The sequence below is a fragment of the Nyctereutes procyonoides genome, unplaced genomic scaffold (assembly GCF_905146905.1).
Source record: "Nyctereutes procyonoides isolate TBG_1078 unplaced genomic scaffold, NYPRO_anot_genome, whole genome shotgun sequence".
Lineage (NCBI taxonomy): Eukaryota > Metazoa > Chordata > Mammalia > Carnivora > Canidae > Nyctereutes > Nyctereutes procyonoides.
Genome location: NW_026575131.1, coordinates 28839955 through 28864360, shown reverse-complemented (window position 1 = coordinate 28864360; position 24406 = coordinate 28839955). Strand labels below are relative to the sequence as shown.

General features: G+C 37.7%; 1 protein-coding gene across 3 annotated transcripts in view; it reads left to right on the top strand.

The window, feature by feature from the left end:
* PTPRG (protein tyrosine phosphatase receptor type G) overlaps positions 1 to 24406 on the top strand; it is a 710177-nt gene that overhangs the window by 668461 nt on the left and 17310 nt on the right. For all 3 annotated transcript variants that reach the window (XM_055343664.1, XM_055343663.1, XM_055343665.1), the window contains 11 exons: positions 3168 to 3250; positions 3440 to 3574; positions 4768 to 4902; positions 6877 to 7049; positions 8555 to 8690; positions 9431 to 9577; positions 11721 to 11814; positions 12701 to 12777; positions 13265 to 13393; positions 16586 to 16732; positions 17439 to 17581. In XM_055343664.1, the coding sequence (XP_055199639.1) occupies positions 3168 to 3250; positions 3440 to 3574; positions 4768 to 4902; positions 6877 to 7049; positions 8555 to 8690; positions 9431 to 9577; positions 11721 to 11814; positions 12701 to 12777; positions 13265 to 13393; positions 16586 to 16732; positions 17439 to 17581 (1399 nt within the window). The remainder of the gene's footprint in view (positions 1 to 3167; positions 3251 to 3439; positions 3575 to 4767; positions 4903 to 6876; positions 7050 to 8554; positions 8691 to 9430; positions 9578 to 11720; positions 11815 to 12700; positions 12778 to 13264; positions 13394 to 16585; positions 16733 to 17438; positions 17582 to 24406) is intronic.

The following is a 24406-nucleotide window of genomic DNA, read 5'->3' as shown; positions in this document are numbered from 1 at the left end:
TTAAATAATACCCAGTGTGTTGAGCATCTTTTCATGTATTTATTGGACATTTGTAGATCTTCTTTGGGGAAATAGCTATTGAGATCCTTTGTCCATTTTTAAGTGAGATTATTTGTCTTGTTGCTGAGTGGTAGGAATTCTTTATACATCCTGCATACGAATCCCTTATATAGATAAACAGCAGAATATTTTCTCCCATTCTGTGCACTGTCTTTTCACTTTCTTAATGGTGTCCTTTGAAGCAAAAATTATTTTAATTTTGGTGAAATACTATTTTTCTTGTGTTGTCTGTGCTTTTGGTGTCTTATCTAAAAAAACCACTGCCTAATCCAAGATCATAAGATTTACAACTTTGTTTCTACCAAAGAGTTTTATGATTTTAGCTCTTACATTTAGGTCTTTTATCAAAATAACTCTTATGTATGTGAGGTAGGGTGTAAGTTTATTCTTTTGCATGTTGATAGCCAGTTGTCCTAGCACTATTTGTAGAAAGACTCTTTTTTCCTCCACTGAATTGCCTTAGTGCCCTTACTGGAAATCAATTTACCATAAATGTAAGGGTTTATTTCTAGATTCTCTGTTCTCTTGCATTGATCTATATATCTATCCTTAGGCCGGTACCATTTTGTCTTTATGACAGACTATAGCTTTGTAGTATTTTTTGAATTTGGAAACTGTGAATGCTCCAACTTTGTTCTTTTTCAAGATTGTTTTGGTTATTCTGGGTCCTTTGTGTTTCCATACCAATTTTAGGATCAACTTTTCTATTACTGCAAAAGATGTAGCTGGGATTTTGATAGGCATTGCACTGAATCTGTGGATTAATCTTAATAGTACTGCCTTCCATCCATGAAGATGGGATGTCTTCCATTCATTGAGGTCATCTTTTATTTCTTTCAAGGATATTTTATAGTTTGCATTGTCTAACACTTCTTTTGTTGAATTTTATTTAAAAGATTTTATTTATTTATTTATTCATGAGAGGCACAGAAAGAGAGGAAGAGACATAGGCAGAGGGAGGAGCAGGCTCCCCATAGGGAGCCCAATGTGGGACTTATCCTGGGACTGGTTTCATGCTTTGAGGCAAAGGCAGATGCTCAATCACTGAGCCACCCAGGTGTCCCTCTTTTGTTGAATTTAAGTATTTTATTAGTTTTGATGCTATGATAAGTGGAATTGTTTACTTAATTTTGGGATCTTTCATTGTTTGAGGATAGAAATACAATTTTTTTTTCCTAACATTGATCATGAATCCTACAACCTTAGCTGAACTCATTTATTTTTTTGTGAATTCCTTAGAATTTCTATATAAGGTAACACCATCTACTAATATAGTTTTACTTCTAACTCTATAGATAAAGTTTTACAAGAAACACAAGTCATTTTTGAATAAGAGTATTGGTTCTACTTATGTAAGAGAATGAGGAGGTAACAAAGAGAACCAGCGAAGAGTCAAATTTTGCTCTTCTCTCTAGTCTTTGAATGGATGGACTCTGACAGTATTTGTTGGCCTACCCAGTTGAGGCTTACCTTGCCAAGATTGTAAGGATTTGCATAAATATATATATATATATATATATATAAAATCTCATTTCTAACCATGTAAGTCAAGCAAGGATATATACACAGGTGTTCCTTGAGTATATCCACATGTATCATTATCTCCACTATGGCAACCCTTACTTCTGGTGACTTTAGTGCTTGGCTGAAAGTATGTGGCAAAAAAGAGGGAGAAAACCCAAAGCAGCATCTGCATGATATGCCCAAAGGTCATGATGTTACCTGGAAAGTGTACCATCATGGTTTGATACAGTGTTCTACCACCAATTCATTTAGGGTTTCATCTTCACAAATTCAATTTAGATGCAATTTTATTTTTCTAAGTTCAGAAATTTGGATTCTGGTGTTCGTGACGCCTGGTCAGAATCTGAGTATATCACCAGTCACTTGATTTGCCCCAATGTTAAAGGGCTTAGTATAGCAAAAAATGGGATGGGATTGTCATGAAACAAGTAAACTTACTGTGCACAAAACAAAATGTATGAAAAGCTTTTTCTCATAGAGCCATTACAACTTTCAAGTATATGTGGATGCTACTGTACCACCTCTTGTATTGATCTATTTTAGAGAGGCTCTTACCTTTTAGATTAAATACGAATTTTGCAACTTGAAGAATATGTATTCTTGTCAGTCTGAAAGATAATATAGCTGAGCTAAAGCATAGCAGTTTATATTCAGATAAATTGGGGGGGATTGTCATTTAGAACCTATTTCTAGCAAGCAGCCCTTCTGCATAATAAGTGTAGTCTGAGTTTGTCAGAACAACAAAAGCAATTGACAGTCATGAGAATGGAGAGGGCTTTCAAAAAGTGCTTGATAAATAGTTTGAGGTCATTAATGTCTAGGCTAAACCACTCACTGGACTCCTTGAACTAGCCTTTTATGATTATAACCAGAAATGTAAATTTACCTTAGCTCATTCTGTTCCTAGCTAGAAAAAATAAAATTAGGACCTTCATTTCTTTTTATTTCATTTGCTGCCTAAAAACTTAAGCTTACTTTGCTGGGCAACAAGAGGCATGTATCCCATTCTCCCTTTTGTGTTCATAAGCTGAAGGAGGTTAAGTGGATCCTAAAATCTGATCATTGATCAGATTCCTACAATGAGATTACTTTCTCTCAATTACTTAGATGCCCTGCCACTCCAAGAGAACCTGACTGAATTTAGCAAAGGAAACTCCTGAAAATAGATGTTCAACAAATAGATGATGTTCTGGACCTCATATAACAATCACCTTTTTATATTTGTATTAATGGAAAAGGGACAGGGCCATGGGTAATCAGAGGCCTTAGTTTTAAAATCCAAGACAGGGACATTTTGGAGGGTTACAACTTGAAATCATTTTACCTGAACTAATAAGGATTTTAGTTTGCATTTTTTGGGCACTCACAGGTCAGAGCATGATGTAGAAATAGAAGTGTTCCTGTGTTTTTAAGTTGGGCTTCAATGCTGTATCCTTGAATTTTTAGCTGCGTTCTGCCTAAAGTTTTCTTGGGGCAGTCTGGGAGATGCCACATTACCTATTTGCCTTGGTTTCTGCTTTAGAATGCTGGTAGCTTTTGAATTACACATTTTGTTTTTGTTTTTGTTTTTTTATCCTCTATAGATGATCACAGTAGGGTGAAGTTAAGACCTTTACCAGGAAAAGACTCTAAGCACAGCGACTACATTAATGCAAACTATGTTGATGTAAGTCAGAAATGTTTTTATAAACCTGTTTCTGATAATTAAAGAGTGCTACAGAGACTGTTGAACGTGTTTTAATACTGCACGGAGCTTTTACTAAAAACACTGCCTATTCAATAGAGAAGGCACTTGAATTATTAACAGGTCTGTGATACTGCTTTGATCTTACTTTGTGCTGTGTCATCTTTGAAGGGTTACAACAAAGCAAAAGCCTATATCGCCACCCAGGGACCTTTAAAGTCAACATTCGAAGATTTCTGGAGGATGATTTGGGAACAAAACACTGGAATCATTATCATGATTACGAACCTGGTGGAAAAAGGAAGAGTAAGAGCATCTTGGCTTAATATCTTAATCATGTACCTTCATTCAAAACCTATTTATGAAAGCACCTGGTGTAGGATAGGAACTTGAAGAGGTATAGAGAGTTAAGGAGATGAAAAGCATCCTCTCTTGCCCATACCTTGCTTGTGGTCTGATGGGAAATAGCTGAGCAAGAGGGAATTAAATGTGGCAAGAGGAGTGAATAGAGTATAACAGGGAAATGCCATAGAAGGGATAGATGCATCCTCTAGGACTAAGATTTTGTAAAGGAGCTAATATGTGAGGTGAGATGTGAACAATGAGAGAGGAGGAGTTACAGAAGGACCTTCTAAGAAATAGAAAGCACAACAAACAGGGAAGTTCGAAGAAACACAGTGTAGTGGGAGAACTACTGATAGTGGTGGGGGTGACGGAAACACTGTTGAAACACCTTGACCATCAGTATGAGAACCTTTTCTTTTAAGATGATTAATATTTTAGAAGTCACTAGATTAGGAGTTCTTTTTTTTTTTTAAGATTTTATTTATTTATTCATGAGAGACACAGAGAGAGAGAGGCAGAGACACAGGCAGAGAAGCAGGCTCCATGCAGGGAGCCTGATGCGGGACTTGATCCCGGGTCTGCAGGATCACGCCCTGGACTGAAGGTGGCGCTTAAACCGCTGAGCCACCGGGGCTGCCCAGGAGTTTATGTTACATGATGCTAATTTAGGCTGGAATAGATGCTAAGTCTCAAGTTCATTACTCAGAATTACTACATCTTCACCTTGACTGTGGAGTCCCCGTCTCACCTTTGGTGACCCTAGTTTTGTAAAATGAAGATTTTCACTGTTTGGAGACTCTTGCAACTCTGGAGGCAACACAAACCTCCTAACATAGTCAACCGTATTTCTTACCAGCCTAATACAGGTTTCTTTCTAAGTACATTGTCTTTTGAAAGATGGTTATGATACTAGGTCCATTGCTTAAATGATCTTGCCCAAACTTGTCCCAAGGTTAACCTCTTCAGAGGTTAATAGTTTGAGGTCATTAATGGTATGTCAACCACTCAGCCATTGAGCCCATTGAGCTATGTTCCTTTTTCAGTTCAACTACATAATGACATTACCTGTTTTGAAGACGCTGGGAATCACATGACCAACAGTACAATTGTGGCATAAATTGCAGTTGGAACTGACAACGTTTTCCTCTTTGCAGCGAAAATGTGATCAGTATTGGCCAACAGAGAATAGTGAGGAGTATGGAAACATTATTGTCACACTGAAGAGCACAAAAGTACATGCCTGCTACACCGTTCGCCGTTTTTCAGTCAGAAATGCAAAAGTGAAAAAGGTACTGAAGGAATATGGGTGGGCTGCCGGGGCATTTCTCTCTAAACTTGTATGAAAATTACTGTACAACCAAGGCCAATTCTCAGAACCAACTTGGCTTTAAAAAAGTATTTTTAAAAAACATTTTTTCACAACCCATTTGATTGACATCAATGTATGCTGTGAAAGATGCTGGCAAAGCACATAATAGAATTTAACTGGCCTGATTAAATGCTTTAATCTCCTCATGAAGGCTTCATTTAAAAAAAAAAAAAAGAAGAAGAAAGAAAAGAAAAAGAAAGAAAGAAAAGTACTCCTAGGTTTTGGTGACCAGCAATGAGAACAGCATCTGTTTGTTGATTTAACTTTCCAATAGCAAACTTCTGACAGTTTTAAAGCATTATTTTCCCAACGTGTGTTCCAAGGAATGCTGACCATGCAAGATGCTTGCAAAAATGAGATTCTGCTATTTAATAAGTATGGAAAACGAATACTACATAACATGTATTCCCCTTTAGAAATACATGCAATGCACACAAGTGGTCAATGCAAGTTAAGAAACCTCTTTAACTTGTTTTTGTCTAGTGTTTCCTAAGATGACTCAACATAACCCTTTACTATACGACTGTTAACATCTGATTTCCACACCTGATGAAAATGCTACTTTCAAGATATCTCGATTTCTTTTGTTCAAAATCTGCTGTTCCATCAAGATTCATGGATCATTACAGCATTACTAGGAACTCTAAGTAGATGTTCATTAAGAAAATGTAAAGTAATTGCTCTAAAGAGACTTAAGAATGGTGGTTGGTTGTAGCAATGGGAGTAATTTTTTTTTTTAGTCTTGTACATCTTTGAGAATGTGATCAAACTAAAGCCCTCCCACTTCCCAGAAGAATGCACATTCACATTTATTCAAAGTTTTACAGACAATTTCATTAGCTCTGAAACCCATCAGTGATCCAAGACTAACAGTCTTTTCTATACTTCTGCCATTCTAGGAAAGAACTACACATAGAAAAGTCAGGTAGCACTGTATTTATGTGTTCTAATAGAGATGTTAGCTGACTTAAACTAACCAATAAGCAACTTATATTTACAAAGCCCATTGCTCATGGAAACCCTTTAGGTATTTAACATCTCCCACTTTTATTTTACAAACCCACTAAAGTCGGAGGACGAAAGTCAAATAGGAACTTTAGGTAGTCAGTGCAACAGGAGAAAGAAGTAACTGAAAAAGAGGAAGAAATAGGAAAATGAAAGTTAACAGAAGATTTCAGAAATCAAAGCCATAAAGCTTCTGAAGCACAAGGCCAAACACCTTACTTGCTCCAGTGTTGACTGATTAATGACCTTGAGTCATCAAAAAAAATATTAATTTTCAGACTTTATAAGTTTATTGGTTATAAGAAAAACATACAATAGCAAGTTACCTGTTTGGGGAAATTTTTCATCCAAAGTAGTTAAAATGTGAAAAAGCTCAGCCACTTCAAGAAAACTACTTTGAAAAATTCATTTATGAAAGTGACAGGTAAATTTATTATTGACTCTGGAGATTGAGAATCACTTCCTGGAGAATGTACAGCAGCCACCAGCACTCACTCAGGCTCCTGAATGGCCTGCTGTCAGATGACATCAGATGAAAGCAGAGGTCTGCACAGCCTCTGGGGCTGAGGCAGAAAGTCAGAATTGAGGCTGTCTAGGCAGATTACAAAGTGCTTGAGATGCTTCCACATCCAAAAAAAAACTGGTATGAACTGTTCATTCCTGATGTAGTCTTAAACCATTTTCCCTCCTAGATGCCTGATACTCCCCATCCAGCTAGGTAGTGTCTCCACTTAGGGCAGGGCACAGCCGCCAGAGGGAAAGTACCTGGCTCAGGAACAGTAGTTAGAGCACAAGAAATGGAAGGCTGTGTTTCCTATATCCTGACATTACTTTTATCCAGAATGCCCACCATCTGCTTAAAGACCTCTTTTTTTCACCTTTTTCCTAGGGTCAGAAGGGAAATCCCAAGGGTCGTCAGAATGAACGGGTAGTGATCCAGTATCACTACACTCAGTGGCCTGACATGGGAGTCCCTGAGTATGCCCTCCCGGTCCTGACCTTTGTGAGGAGGTCCTCGGCAGCCCGGACGCCTGAAATGGGCCCTGTGCTGGTGCACTGCAGGTGGGGCCAGCACCCTTCTTTTTCTCTCTTGTACCTGGGATTCAACATGTGGAGTGGGCACACATGGAGGATGGGCCTCCTGGGGCCCTGCTATGTCTGATTTAGAAACTGAGTCTTCCACTGAAAACTGGGACTGGTATTTGAGGTTAAAACAAAATCTTCTCTTAGAGGATGAATCTCCAGTTTTTGTGACATCTAGTATTAATAAAATCCCCAATGTTTACAGGGATTCTTTAAGTTGCTTCTCTTACCTATAAATCTGAATTTAAAACACAAGTTCAGAGCTTTCTACACTAAAGAGTTTGAGATTTTGTTTATGGCTTTTCTGTAGGGGTCCCCTAAATAAAATTTATTGTAGGAGTGAAAACATTTTTAAGTTTTTAGTTGATATATTCTCTGAAAAAGACCTTTTTCAAAGCACTGGGAAAGCCTTCAATAATGACTTTTTTCCTTTTTTAACTACCTTACACAACTTTAGTAGGTAGTTTAGAAATACTTTTATGATGTTTCATTTATAATTGCATTTTTGGCTTTTTTTTTTTTAACTTTGGTGTTCAAATAGATACTGCCTCTTCCATGAGTTATGTTGCAGAGCTGTGTGGCATTTTCTAAGCGTTTCTTCTGGGCTGCAGTTCATAACATGCGATCACAAAGCAAGTCTGTGGCAGATGTTGGGACCCAACTCCTGTTTAAAGCCCCATGAAAACTACATTATTTTGCTAGCCCATTAAGGAATCGCTAAAAAATGAACATGAAAGTCTGTCAGAGAGCTGAGCTATGTCGATGGAGTAGTTGTGTGAGATGGGGTAACCTACTGGAGGATTCTGACAAAAGCGGCTTGTTAGTACTGCAGAACTCCCATCTTCCTGACTGTTGTGTTGTTACTTTAACAGAAATGAGGAAATGTGAATAAAAGAGGCCAGATTTTGCAGGTGTGCCATTCTGATTCTATACCGGGCTGACTAAAGGAAGGCACCCCTTGAGAAGAACTTTCTGCTACTCAAAAGACTAGGGAGGTGTGCAGAAAGGGGGTTTATTGAAAGCACAGAAAGGGAGCTCCTAGAATCACAGAGAGTTGGGTAGCCAGCCACAAACACAGACGTCAAGGATACAGACTTCCTACCTGGAGTCTCAGCAGGCAGGGTTCTGGTGTGGGGATGGCTCTGCCAGGAAGGACTGCTCTCTGACCCTCGTGTCAGTGGCTTGAGCAGCAAGTGAGGCTGAAAAAGGAAATACATGTGCGACATTTTACTCCAGCTCCTGTGATATTTATAAAAGGCTGTCTTTGTTCCCCATCAAGACTCGTGAGGGTGGAAAATGTCCTAATAAAGTTTTTGGATGCTATCCACAATGAATAACCTGTGTCAGCTCTCTTAGGTTATCTAAACTTGAACAAGGGTATTTCTAAGCCCACTCGATATTTAGATGGTAATTTTTCCAGTCCACAGTTAATGCTGGACACAATAGAGCAAGAGGTAGCAGCTGAGTGTCTTCCTTTCTTCCAGCGCTGGTGTGGGCAGGACAGGCACCTACATTGTAATAGACAGCATGCTGCAACAGATAAAAGACAAAAGCACAGTTAACGTCCTGGGATTCCTGAAGCATATCAGGACACAGCGTAACTACCTCGTCCAGACTGAGGTGAGGAGTGGTTGCAGGTGCTCTCAAGAGATTCTAGCATGTGCTTTATTTATTTTTTTTAAGATTTTATTTATTTATTATTCATGAGAGACAGAGAGAGAGGCAGAGACACAGGCAGAGGGAAAAGCAAGCTCCATGCAGGGAGCCCAGTGGTGGGACTTGATCCCGGGTCTCCAGGATCATGCCCTGGGCCGAAGGCAGGTGCCAAACCACTGAGCCACCCAGGTGTCCCTAGCATGTGCTTTAAAAGAAAGCTGAATGGTACTGGGGAGAAAATTCATTCTCCTAGGGCTCAAAGGAATTTACAGGTTTGAACTGGAAGCTATCCTGACCGTAAGACTATCCTCTGACTCAGTTTTCCATTTCTGTGTGGATCTTATATGTGATTTCTCAGTAACTACACCAACACTTAGGAAGCAGATATAGCTGTATCTAAAGCTGTGTTTGATGCTATGGGGAATTAAACATGCTATCTGGCCTGAAAAGTAGCATGGTTCTGAAAGCCTTCATTAAATACATTTCTCCACTGCTTGCTACATTGAACCTATTATTTTGGGCATGATACAGAAATAAGTTATGAGGAATAAATAAGTAAGTGTTGGAGTGAGCCACCTAGCCATAAATGCTTGAAGGAGTTCACGGGGAGGTCCCTGTATGAAGAGTTGATCTGAGGTCAACTACATGCCTTGGATAGAGGTGGCTGCCCCTTACCAGCTCTCCCATACTGTTGTCCCTTTTAGGAGCAGTACATTTTCATCCATGATGCCTTGTTGGAAGCCATTCTAGGAAAGGAGACTGAAGTATCTTCTAATCAGCTGCATAGCTATGTTAACAGCATCCTTATACCAGGAGTAGGAGGAAAGACACGGCTGGAGAAACAATTCAAGGTAGTGGTCTAAATAAACTTCCTTGGTCAAAAGGCAAGAAGTAAAGAAATGGCTTGAGTTTGGGGGTCATACCTTTTTTGCATGAATGTACAGACTAGAAGGGATTACCATTTGTATTTGTCAGATGTAATGGAAAGAGAATAAAGTTTCAACCTGAGTATGAATTGTTGGGATCCAAGTAGACAGCACAGTGTTGTATTTCCTTCTAGGCAACTAATGGCTTTATCTTAATGTAAATATCGGCAGCTCCAGGCCACAGTGATCTAATACTTTGAGTCAGTCACTCTAGTCTAAAAAAAAAAAAAAAAAATCCTCTCTATTTTGTCTGAACTAACTTATCTTACCCTTAAGAATGATTTATTTTTAGGATGGTATGTCAACAAATAAGTTATTTGAAAGACTATCAGATAATTTTAAACTAAAAAAGAGATGCTTAAGGCATACTAGAGAGAAGTTAACTCTCTCCAAAGGATTCTTCCTTTGCTTGGATAAGGGCATGAAGAAGTTTAAAGGCAGTTAAGGTTAATATGTAATTAACTGAGGGAAAGACAAAAAAAAAAGATTATAAGGACATTAGAGCAATTAAGATCATTAAGAGCTCAATCTTTTATTCTACTTTTAAGCACTGTCCCTCTAATTACTAAGTACTTTCTTATTAGTCTCTCATTAGTCTTTTAATTTTTTTTGTGTTATTCTACATGTAATTTTTCATTTTGTATCAAGATAAAAAGAATGAGGTGAATCTGTGCAGTTGTAGTTTTCATGGTAAAACTTGCCGTAGATTCTGAAACCATCATTTGAATCCATGAGACTGCCAAGCAAATGGAGTGGAATCTGTTTTTCATTCCATAACAATCTTAAGTTTCTAGCTCTCTTTTCCTAACATCCTAACTATTAGAAAAACCATTTGAGGTAATTAATAATGAGGACATTGAATCTCATTTTAAATGTTTAAAATTAATTCTTAAGAAATGATGGTACTTAATTTTTTTAAAGTCCTACCTCTTCTATTTCTGCGATATTTGTTTCCACATACTTTGATGAATTTCTTTAAAGAGATCTCTTCATTCCACTGGAAACTAGGTAATTGGTTCTTTTGTAGGTACTAACCACTTCAAGAACTTAAGTAGAACGAAAAAATGAGAATTAGAAACTTGAAAACTACACCCAGGACCCTGGACAGTAGAATGGAAGCATTTGGAGGTCATTTCCTTATGTTAAGATGGACCCTTACCCCCTAAAAAAAAATGCCAGAAGATTGACCATAGTGTTCCACCAAGCTACGTAAGAACAGGAAGAGTAACCAACTACTGGTCTACTTATCATGACATTAGAACAATGTTAGTTTAGTTCAACAGAAATGTCCTGAGAATCTAGGAAGTTCAAGAAACAGGATTAGCTCTTAGGACCATAAAATAGTCTTTTCTAGTATAGACCCACCTGAATCTCATGCCTGTGAGAAATTACAGAAGACAGATTCCAAAAGTGTGACATTTTCAACCCAAAAATCCAGATCAATTCAATAAATGCCTACTGCCCACATTGAACCTGTTACCAGAAGCCTATGGCCTGATAGTAGAAATAGGACAAGCATATATGTAACCACTACTGAAACACAAAAGTATATTCTTCAGGATAGAAAAATGTTTTTGCTCTTCACTTATCCGATTTTTGGGGAAGATTGTTTATTTGTTTATTTAGGAGAGAGAGAGAGAGAGAGAGAGAGAGAGAGAGAGAGAGAGAGAGAGAGAAAGCACACACAATCGAGTACAAGCAGAGGGAGGAGCAGACTTATTGCTGACCAGGGAGCCCAGTGCGGGACTCAGTCACAGTACCCTGGGATCATGACCTGAGCCAAAGGCAGATGCTTAACTGAATGAGGCACCCAGGCGCCCCAGAAATCCGATTATTGATTGCCTTTTTTTGCCATATCATCAAGCAAATGCTATCAATTATTAAGTCTGTCCTCTTGTTTCCCAGGTTTCCTGAGATGTAACTGTTATATAACATTGTATAAATTTAAGGTGTAGAAAGTAATGACTTGATGCTTGCATATATTACACAATGATTATCACAATAAGGGTAGCTAATATGTCCACAGATACACCTTTGAATGAAAGCTAAAATGTTGCTTTTCTTTCAGCTGGTTACACAATGTAATGCCAAGTATGTGGAATGCTTTAGTGCTCAGAAAGAGTGTAACAAAGAAAAGAACCGAAACTCTTCAGTTGTGCCATGTAAGATCTTAAAATCAGTTTGACTTGGTGGTTGAGTGTGTTAGTATTTTTCCATTGAATTTAATGTATTATGTAAAGAGGCAGCTACTACCAAGGGGAATAGTTATGCCAGGAAAATTAAGGCAGTTTGATCAAACTAGGAAGGGTGCCTGTCAGTGCCAGCAAATTGCTGCATCAGTGTGACATGAAGTCTAGCTTCCGTTCACCTCAAAATGCAAGAATTATGGTACTTCTACATTTGAACTAAAAAAAAAAAAAAAGTAAAGCCATTATCACGGTGGCATTAATACTCCCAGAAAACTTGAGAGTCTCAGGTTAATCTGTACAACTGGAATGCATTATTACATTATTTTGGCTATTGAGATCAAGGCACTGTGGGTGGGTGGGGACCTTGGTATAAATAACTCAGGACCCAGGAGAGGATACGGTGGGTGTGCTACAGACACAAGCATTGGTAGTCATTGGAGAGATTATCTCTACTGACAAAGGCCATTGTTTCCTAAACATATGAAAAATATGGATAAGGGAATGGCAAAAGAGCAGAAGTACAATGTGTTGGTATAATTGTAAGAATATCAAACCAGGGCCAAAAATTATCTGAAATCCTCTGTCATCTCTGCACAGAGTGCTCTCTTCGTGATTTGCTGTGAAAACCCCTCTCACAGTAAGATTTTATTCCTCTAACGCCTCTATCCTTCTGGGAATGTGCAGTAGAATTCCATTTACATTCTGCCTTAGCTGACGCTTTAGCTTAGTTAAAAAATATAGGTAAGTTTTAAAATGAAAGAGGAGCCAGGGAAGTAGATCACTCACCAAGTGAATCTCAGAAAGCAGTATTGGTTCTAATAAGGCAAATGTGGTGTTTTTGTTGTTTTCCATATGATAGCTGAGCGTGCTCGAGTGGGTCTCGCACCGTTGCCTGGAATGAAAGGAACAGATTACATTAATGCTTCTTATATCATGGTGAGAGTCAACAGTTAATTATAAATAAATTCAATTAAACTAAAAGGTGCTAAAGAGCAGATAACCACCTATGTGGCTGATTTCATTTTTCAAATAATTTCTCGATGTGTAGTATAAAAATTAGATTTCTATATCTGGTGACCTCTAACAAAAGACTTATCGGTGGGGGTACAAAAATACTTTAAGAAAACTGTGTGCTAAGGAATTAATTTCATTGTTAATTTCACCCATCTAGTGTTTGAATAAATGCAGAAATTGCTGTTAAGTAAAAACAGCAGGGGTAACTAGAAGGGAATTGTACGTGGAAAGAAAATTATCTACACGTGTTCACATATACATCTAAAAAATAGCCAAATGTACTGACTGCCTTTTTCAATTGTTTTAGTGTGGTCAAAACAATGCTGTCTTATTTCATGAACATATTTTACTACCACAATGTCAGAATAAAATGTTTGTAACTGCCGATTTTCCATCTTCCTAACTGAAGGGCTATTATAGGAGCAATGAATTTATTATAACCCAGCATCCTCTGCCACATACTACGAAAGATTTCTGGCGAATGATTTGGGATCATAATGCACAGATCATTGTCATGCTGCCAGACAACCAGAGCTTGGTAAGCAAAGCACATCTGCTATATATTAATGAGCCTGTGAGGCCATAAGCATAAATCATTTTGATACCTCAGCACAGGGCTCCACTGTCTGTATGTGCTAGGGAGGGCATCTAGACTTCTCTCATCTTCAGGTCTGAACAGATTCCTTTTGTATTCTTAACAGTTACTGTCCCTGTCAGTTCCATTAGTTGATTCTCTGATGCTATACATGGCAGGGCAGTAAAAGGTTTTGGAACAGGTCCTTTTAGTATCCTCATTAATATGACCTAAATGTGACCTCTCAGTTGCTATATGTCACATGTGAAAAACAAAATAGCAGCTAACATTTGAGTATGTAACCGTGTTTACATGTATTAACATGCTTTAGTCTTCTCTACCCCTTTATAACACAGGTACTGTTATCTCATGGAACAGCTAAGAAAATTGAGGGAAGTAACTTGCCTAAATGCATACACAAATAACTGGAGGCAGGATTTGAACTTGAGTGACCTGTCTTTTAATCTTTTTGCTATGCTGTTTGTCCCACTGCACGTCACAGAAGGGTTTTCCTACCCTCTCCCAAAATTTATATCAAAAGTGCTAATTAAGTATCATTATTTCTCCCCCATTTTATAGGCAAAGTAGATCCAAAGTAGAGGGAAGGAGATACAGAAAAACTATTTTGTTCCAATTTAAAGGTGCTTCTAAGACCTTGACAGCTACCGTCCCTTTCTCTCCTCCCTTGAGTCCTTCCCTGCTGTGGTCTCAAGACTATATAAAAGAATGGTGAATGAATTTATCAAGATAAGCTTAAGTTTCAGAATTAGTTGAGTGTTCAGAAGTTATTACATGGACATGTAAGCCCACAAAATAAAAAGAAAAAAACAATGAGGAGCTGCTTCTAGAAGTATCAGATTAGTGAATTTTTTAATCAAGAAAGAACAGCATGTGATTGAACCCCTAGTCTTGATGACATGCATTTGACTGTGTGCCCAGTCAGTAGGAACTTCTTCACTTTGTCGCATTTTGCTCCAGCTTCAGAATACCAAGACTGCTTCTGTATGATAGAATGGCAACAAAATTGAGAATCTTAGCTAAAAACTGGAGTGTAAATTTTCAAATTAGCTGGCAATAGGGGTCTATTCTGTTTGGCATGTGGAAATTGGAGGCATTTAGGGTTGTTAAAACGTTCATTTGTTGGATGAGTCAGTATTTTGTTATTGTCACTTAACACAGGACAGTCACCAAAAGTATCTACCCACAGGCTCATTTGTAGTGGGGAGGCTAGACCACCTGAGTCCGTACATGTTCCACAGACAGTGAGGACAGTGAACTGCCCTGGAACAAATCACTTCCATGTCCTGAGCTAAGGGAGACCTGGCTACAATCCTGCATGTCTGTATCCCCAGCTCCGGGGTCGAAAGATTTGTGAATGCATCGTTTTCCTAAAAATGTAGATTCTTTTTATTTGCTTTCTTATTTATCACTGTTATAACTTTACAAGACCATGATTCTGTGACTAGCCCCAAGTCACTGGTTCCGAGCTCAGAAAGCACTGTTATAGATACGGGCATCTTTATTCTACAAATATATTTGTAAGCAGAATAACCACGAGACCAGAGCTCCTGCTGAATTAAGGAGCAGTATGTATTTTTCATAGTCTTTGAAGATAATCCGTTATTCCCTAGTTTGCTATCTGTATTCAGAAGGGTTTTTTTAGGGTGTTTTTGTTTTTAGGGGTTTTTTGCCTTTCTTCCATTTTTATTAAAATTCCTTTGCCAGTCAGGCCAATTTGATAATTTACTATTCATGTTAATTTCTTAGAGGTACATAATGTTATTCTCACTTTTCAGATATGGAATTTAAGGCCTAGATCAGTTTATTCAGTATCACATCCAATCCTAAATACTATGCTTATTAATCTCTGCGTATTGATTAAATTTATAGGCTCTATTCATTATTGCCTTACGTCTTTAATATGTTAAAAGGGTCTGACTTCCATTTCCTTGGACAAAATGTATTAAAACCCCTGACAGTTACAGACTTCTTTTGTATAGACTAAACCCAATTGCTAATCTGTTTCCCCTTATGCTGAGCTTTAAAAATAAAAATGTACTTGGCAATAAGCTATATTGAAACTTGAAAGGGTGATAAGTCTTATTGGACTGTTGGCTCATTTCTGATGCAACAATGTAAGATTAAACAAAACCTTCTTTGTTTTGAACATTATTCAGAATTATTTCTGACTTCACTAGTAGTATCTAAGCATTTTCAGGAAAATGCCCATAGAAATATAGACATGCCAGGCAAAGTGTGCCATTTGAACTGCTTAGAAAAAGAGACATGGCAGTGGAGGTCAGGGGTCTTATTCTGATCATCGTATTTATCAAACAGTCTCCAACCTATGTATCCCTTAACTTTTTCTTAGGCCTCTACAGTTTTCAGGGATGGAATTCAAGTACCACGCCTGAATATTTATTTTTAATCCTAAAATAGATGAACATTTAAAGCTTGCCTGATTCAAGGCTGAAAGACTTTTTCTGTGTTAATCTCCTTTTGAAACCTAACATGGATAGATTAACTTTTCTTTGAAAGAGTACTTTGTACTTCGTGCCAACATAAGCTTATTTATGCATAACCTCTTTCTAGACAGGTTCTGCTGTTTACCATTTAGTAGCAGTGTGATTTGAGACAACTTAATGGACTTCTCTGAGTCTTGATGTCCTCCCCTGTAGGACATATGATAAAAATGCCTTACCTCAATAGCAGATTGTAAAAATTAAATAATGATGAAACTCCTTGGCAAACTGCTAATAATCAACTGTAGAACTGTTTTCATAATCCATAGGAAGTAAAAACTAGGATGTCTTGGTTGCTTAAGCAATTGTGAAATAATACACTAACTCCAGTGGAGAAATATTCTGTAATCTATCAGAAAAAAAAAAGGGGGGGGGGTAGGCTCTAGATCAATTAATTTTAATATATCACCTCTAGAGGGAGCAATTTTGTTTGTTACAGTGACCTAGGTGGAAAGTGCTAGGAAATGGTTATTATCAAGGATATTTTAGAATCATCACTGAACTTGGCATGATTAGATGGTGAGTCGGGAGGTATGGGAGATAGCACACATGATATATCAATTTGCAAGAAAATTCAAAAGCAAATGTTTGACAGCACTGTAGAGGAATTTTTTTCTTTGGGGGGTTCCCATAGGCAGAAGATGAGTTTGTATACTGGCCAAGTCGAGAAGAATCCATGAACTGTGAGGCCTTTACCGTCACCCTTATCAGCAAAGACAGACTGTGCCTCTCTAATGAAGAACAAATTATCATCCATGACTTTATCCTTGAAGCTACACAGGTAACTTAAACCTCCATTCCTCAGTAACAGCCATACATGGGCCCTGCATCGTCTTTCTAAGTAATAATAAAGTCACTTGCCACCCTCGAGACAGGCCTAAGCATTTGAGTATGACTTAATTTTAAATATGTACACTTCCCTTTTTCCTTCCTTCAAATATTTGCTTTTTCCAGCTGGGTAGGTGAAATGTAACAGTTCCTCTTATTGAGCATGCATACAAATAGGTCTGTTGACCTAATTATGAAAACAATATACTAGAGCTCAATATTCTCTTTGCCACCAGAAATGTAAAGCTTGCAATGTGTTACAGAAGATAATAGACTTTTTTTTTTTAGTAAATGACATCTTGAAAATGGGGTGGAAAAGAGAGAAGCTATCTTATATTAATAATTTAGATGCTCTAACCCTTTGTCTTTTTTCCTTTAAATTTATAGATAAGACAGAATAGGATATTAAATCTCTTATAATTTATTGTCACTTAAGATTGTATTGTCCCCTGAACAAAACAGGATTCCACCATTATGACTTGGTCATTTTTTAAGGACAAGCACTCCTCCCTAGTATTTAGCATTTTTCTTTTTATCAGCCCCAGTTTGTCATTATTCAGTTCTCTCTAATACATACTTTCTCAGGAGCGAGTTCTAGTCACCAGATTACAGGAATAAGGAAATAAAGGATGGGCTGTGACTTGTTGTATTGGTTATAGGATGACTACGTCCTAGAAGTTCGGCACTTCCAGTGTCCCAAATGGCCTAACCCAGATGCCCCCATCAGCAGTACTTTTGAACTTATCAATGTCATCAAGGAAGAGGCCTTAACAAGGGATGGCCCCACCATTGTTCATGATGAGTATGTATCTATTTCTTAATTTTAAAATTCAAATATTTTTCTTGTTGAATTGCTAAGGGAGTGGAAGGGGAAGACAGATTCTCTTGCTTGTGGCCTTTCTGTGTTACCAATGTGTATAGGTGCCCATTGCAGATGTGTTTGCATTTTAATGTGTCAGACCTTTCCAAGGCTCCAGATATTCCTGGAGTGTATGTTCTAGAAAGGTGAAAGCACTATACCAGCTACAAAAGTAGACTTGGCAAGCTTTCTGAGGTTTTATGTTTTAAAAACAATAAGTAAGCAGAGAATTTAATTATTAATTAACTATTTATATTAATTATTTTTTAATCCCTACAGTGAATTTCAGCCAACATTTATTAAAGAAAAAACTTTTTAAATATAGTTTAATTGATTAGGAGTGAGAAAGTTACTATTAATGATTAATCTAGAATTTACGATGTGTTTTGAAATTTAAAGAATGACTCAAAGAGAATAATTTGCCTCTAGGCATCCACATGGTATTCAAACCTAGACACCTTCCTCTCTAGTGAGAGGGAAAGAATCATAGGTATACTTTATGGTGTTTAGACAATATAATGCAAACTTCATGGCTGGGATTGACCTATAAATCAGTTGTGTAATCCCAGATTGTTTAGAATCTCACAAGCCTATAGCTAATATGGCACTGATTATAGATCCTCATTTTTCTGTTTTTTCAAGATTTACTTATTTAAGAGGGCATATGCATGAGTGAGGGGAAAAGCAGAGGGAGAAAAAGAATCTCTTTTTTTTTTCAGAATAAATTAATTTTTATTGGTGTTCAATTTACCAACATACAGAATAACACCCAGTGCTCATCCTGTCAAGTGTCCCCCTCAGTGTCCGTCACCCATTCACCCCCACCCCCCGCCCTCCTCCCCCTCCACCACCCCTAGTTCATTTCCCAGAGTTAGAAGTCTTTATGTTCTGTCTCCCTTTCTGATATTTCCCACACATTTCTTCTCCCTTCCCTTATATTCCCTTTCACTATTATTCATATTCCCCAAATGAATGAGAACATACACTGTTTGTCCTGGAGAAAAAGAATCTCAAGCAGACTCTGCACTGAGCACAGCCTGACTCGGGGCTCCATCCCATGACCTTGTGACCATGACTTCAACCAAGAGTCAGATGCTCAACAAACTGAGCTACCCAGGTGCCCCCTATAACCTCATTTTTGTTTTACTTCTAAGGCAGCTCCTTTGGTCAGCAAATTCTCAGTGCATCCATACGTTCATTAAATTAGCAACTACTCTGGAAGCATAGATATTAATCAATTTGAAAGTAAAGTTTATTGTTAAGTCTTTCATTTTTTCTGAACTAATGCTGCATGAAGTGAACACTGACTCAGTACCTGTAACCTCAAATCTCAGTTCCCTTGTATTTGAAGATGGACATATTGTTGGCTGCTTCCAAAGAATTTTATGCTCCTTTTTAAGGAAATAACGACTATTTCAAAATGTTGACCCGACTCTTAATTAGATTAAGATTAGCTTTAAGTTAAATACACTAAGATGCCTAGAAACCTGAAAACTGCCCCAGTGTTTAAATAGCATAGGCAGCATCAAAATAATTGTTACTGCTCTACGAAAATTTGGGTATGCAGTTATACTATAAAGTTAGGACTGCTTCTAGAGTTTTTTCCCCCCTAATCTGTATTAGCTATTCAAATACCTCTGTGCTTTGCCAGCTTCTACCAATTCAGACTGAATTCTAATGCTGCTCTCCAGTTCTGTGACTGATTTTACTGGCATTTTGTCTTCAATTCAGTAGTGCAGTTACTTATATTTCATGGTAAGGGAAGTGAGAAAGAAAAAACTAGCAACTTGTTAAACTATTTAAAAGAACTATTTGATTCATTTGTCTATATTCAATTTGGGGGTATATTGTCTCATTCAGTGATTATTTTATGCCACATGCTGAATATGTCACCTCTGAAATTAATCAAATGTAGCTTGTTCTTAGGCCTACATAAGAAAAGAGCAAATTAATTCTGAACTAGATCAGCACATGCCACATAGTGAGCTGGATTAAAAGCCACCTGAAGAAACGTGTTCCTTCCTTTATCCACTCTTTGGGAGATAAGCAATTCTGTAGAAATTACTTTTCCACATTACTCAAGCAAATTTGAAATTTTTAAACAGCTGCTAGCTGTAGTGCAATATTCTGAACACCAGTTAGCTTTCAGTTTCCATCTTACCTACTTTTTGCACTTCTAAATATCCCTTCCTGGTAGCCTACAAATACCTCAAAATTTAGCACGTCTAAAACCAAGCTCCTCATTTTCCCAGCCTGCCTCAGCCACTGAGTTGTGCAAACCAGAAACATACGAGAGTCCTCTTGGTATGCCCCCTCACCTCCACATCTAACTGGCCCTGAGTCTTATTGATGTACACTTTCCAAATTCCTTTACAATCTGGTCAAAACAGTCCTTCATTGAATTATTTCCTGCAGGCACCTTGCCCCTGGAAAAACTATTTCCTTTGAGGGTTTTTTCAGTCAACAGACACTTTAAAAGTCCCTCTCTTTGAAACGGTTCCTAACTCATCCCAAAGGTAATCATGTAAAATCCCTAACAAACATCACATTCTTACCAATGCTGTTCTTGTGTAGCACATCCTATTGCAACTACTTGTTCATAGGACTATTGCCCCACATTGCCAAGACCAGCAAAGGTAACTCATTTGTCCCAGTCTCCATTGGGTGAAGTCAGTGCCTGACACGTAGTGGCTACTGTGCTTCAAACTGACCTGCAAATTAAGGGTATGTACAATATCCTTAATATGAACTTTCCCCAGAGAGCCTTGTGCCTTACATTTTGTTTACTGTCACTTTGCCTACTCAAAAGTAGAAAAGAGAAGGCCTGACTGCTTGCATTTAAGTCAAAGAGTTGAACTTTGAGTGGACAAATTTGGTATTTGGTCTTTACAGAGATCTCTTAACACCTTCTCTTAGGGTTCTCAGCTGTGTGCCAGATGGATGAAGTTTCTAGATAAATGATCTAAGGATAAAATTCCACACTCAAAAGTAAGCTGATTCTATTTGAGGAGAAGCACAGCTTAAAGGCAAACTGCTTTATTCACAGCATCCTATATTCAAGACAGTTCTGTTCAGAGGCAGATCTATAACATTACTGTCAAATTGTTTAAGCAGAGCCTACAGAAGAAGTTTGGAACATAAGCACAGTTTTTTACAGTCTCATGAGACTACAGATTAGATGTTCACTCACAGAAGAACAGTTTCTTGTGCAAATATTTAATGTTACTCACTTTGGAGATATATCTATCACCTTTTTAAATCTCCTAGCAAGCAAGCTAATTCTATTAACAATTCTCAAAGTACTATCTGAGGACTGCTGATTGGGAAGGAGGCAGGGATTTCAAAGATCAAAACTATTTTCATAATAATGCAAAGATACCATTTGCCTTGTTCATTCTCACTCTGATGGCTATCATAATGTGTGCCTACATGGTCTTGTGTTTAATGTTTTCTCAGTTCCAGTTTTTGATACAGTATATTGATAGATATAGCCCAAATAAGCAGAAGCTTTTTGAGGATCATTTTCTTTTCATTTAGTCCTGAGATAAGCCTTAAGAGGTACAGAAATATATGGACTTCTTTCTGTATAACTGCTACAAAGACACCCACAAATAACCTAATTCTGTTTTTCATTTGAACCTCAATATTACCACACTAGGAGGGTAATTTTAGGATCCCTTCTTCACATATGAGAAAATGGGCAATGTGAAGCTAAAAGAGCCTGTATACACAAATAGTAAGTAATCAGAACCAGAACCAGCTAACATAATATGTGGGGTCCCATGTAAAATGAAAATGCAGGAACTCTTGTTCAAAAATTAAGAATGTCCAGATAAAGAGTTCAGAGGCTCACCAGACTTGAGAGAAGAGTGGATGAACTCAGAACCTCAACAAAGTAATAGAAAATACAAAAAAAGAACCAGTAACTAAAATGAAAAAAATACTCTAGAGGGAATTACAGCATGTGCACATATGCTAACATTCCCATTATAGGGGTCCCAGAAGGAGAAGAGGAAGTGGAAGGGGCAGAAAACTTCCCTAACCTGGGGAAGGAAACAAACATCCAAGTACAGGAAGCAGAAACCAGAAACAAGATGAACCAAGGGAAGTCCACAACAAGACATGTAATAATTACAAAGATAGAATTTTTTTTTTTAGATTTTTATTTATTCATGAGAAACAGAGAGAGAGAGAGAGGCAGAGACACAGGCAGAGGGAGAAGCAGGCTCCATGCAGGGAGTCCGATGTGGGGCATGATCCTGGGTTTCCAGGATCACACCCTGGGCTGAAGGCAGCACTAAACCGCTGAGCTACCCAGGCTGCTCAGATAGATAGAACCTTAAAAGAGAAAACACAGGTTACTTAGGAAGCCCCATAAGGCTATCATCTGATTTTTCAGCAGAAACTTGCAGGCCAGAAGGGAAGTGACATGATGTATTCAAAGTGTAGAAAGGAAAAAACTCACAACCAAGAATACTGTATCCAGTTAACATTCAGAATCAAAGAATAGTTTACCAAACAAAAATTAAGAGTTACTCAACACTAATCCGGCCTTAAAAGAAATGCTAAAGACAACTCTTTAGGTGGAAAAGCAAAGGCTGTAAGTAGAAGAAAATTTCACTGGTAAAAACATATATATATATATATATATATATATATATATATATATATATATATATATATATATAACAAAGGAAGTAGATCATAAAACTAGTATAAAGGTTAAAAGACCAAAGCGATGAAAATTATATATAAAGAATTACAAAATAAAAAGATGTACAACAGGACATCATATACATAAAATGTGGAGGGGTATAAGTAAGATGTTTGAACTTTAGCAACCACTAACTTAAAATAGACTTATATACTTAGGATGTTATATGTGAACCTTACAGAAACCATAAACCCAAAACCTAGAATAGATACACAAAAATAGAGAAAGTAATCAAAACATCACACTAAAGAAAGTCATCAGTCACAGGTAAGAGAGCAACAGAAGGGGCAGCCCCCGTGGTGCAGCGGTTTAGCGCCGCCTGCAGCCTGAGGTGTGATCCTGGAGACCCAGGATCAAGTCCCACTTCCGGCTCCCTACATGGAGCCTGCTTCTCCCTCTGCCTGTGTCTCTGCCTCTCTCTCTCTCTCTCTCTCTCTCTGTGTCTCTATGAATGAATAAATAAAAAAATCTTAAAAAAAAAAGAGAGCAAGAGAAGGCAGAATACAGAACTACAAAAATACCCAGAAAACAATAAACAAAATGACATTAAGTACATGCCTCTCAATACGTATTTTAAGTGGTTTAAATGCTCTAATCAAAGGATAGAGGGTGACTGAATGTATTAAAAAACAAAAAACCCTGTTCAGATGCTGCCTATAAGAGACTCACTTCAGCCCCAAATGCATATACAGACTAGAAGTTGAAGGGTTCGAAAAAGATAGTCCATGCAAATGCAAATGAAAAAAGCTGAGGTAGCAGTATATATATACACACACACACATATATATATAAGACAAAATAGACTTTATTTTTTTTTAATTTTTATTTATTTATGATAGTCACAGAGAGAGAAAGAGAGAGAGGCAGAGACATAGGCAGAGGAAGAAGCAGGCTCCATGCACCGGGAGCCCGACGTGGGATTCGATCCCTGGTCTCCAGGATCGCGCCCTGGGCCAAAGGCAGGCGCCAAACTGCTGCGCCACCCAGGGATCCCACAAAATAGACTTTAAAACAAGGTAATGAGATAAGGACATTACATAATGATAAAAGTATCAATCCAACAAGGGGATATAACAATTGTTAAGTGCTCCGACATAGGAGCACCTAAATATATAAAAATATTAACAGACATAAAGGGGGAAACTGATGGTAATAAAATAGGTTATCCAGACAGAAAATTAATAAACATTGGCCTTGGACAACACATTAGGCCAGGTGGATTTAATAGATATATACAGAACATTCCATCCAGAACAGCAGAATACACGTTCTTTTCAACAGTGTATGGAATATTCTCAAAGATAGATCACATGTTAAACCATAAAACAAGTCTCCATAAATTTAAAAAGACTGAAATCCCATCAAACATTTTTTCTGACCACAACAGTATGAAACTATAAGAAAAAAACTGGAAAAAGACAAACATATGGAAGATGAGTTAATGAAGAAATCAAAGAGGAAATCAAAAAATACCTAGAGGCAAATGAAAATGGAACACAAAATCTTTGAGGTTCAAAATCCTTTGAGATGCAGCAAAAGCAGTTCTAAGAAGGAAATTTATAGCAATACAGGCTTACCTCAGGAAACAAGAAAAATCTCAATCTAACCTAGTAACCTAAAGGAACTAGAAAAAGAACAAACAAAGCCGAAATCTAGTAGAAGGAAGGAAATAATAAAGATCAGAGTGGAAATAAATGGAGACTATAAATAAACTACAGAAAAGATCAATGAAACCTGGGCAACTTTTAACCAGACTCCTCAAGAAAGCAAGCAGACTCAAATAACATTAGAAATAAAAGAGAAGTTACAACCAAGTCCAAAGAAATACAAAGGATTATAATAGACTATTAAAAATTATAAACCAGCAAGTGAGATATAAATCTAGAAGAGGGCAGCTTGGGTGGCCCAGTGGTTTAGCACCGCCTTTAGCCCAGGGCATGATCCTGGAGACCCAGGATCGTGTCCCATGTCAGGTTCCCTGCTTGGAGCCTGCTTCTCCCTCTGCCTGTGTCTTTGCCTCTCTCTCTCTCTCTCTCTCTCAGGTGCCCCCCTCA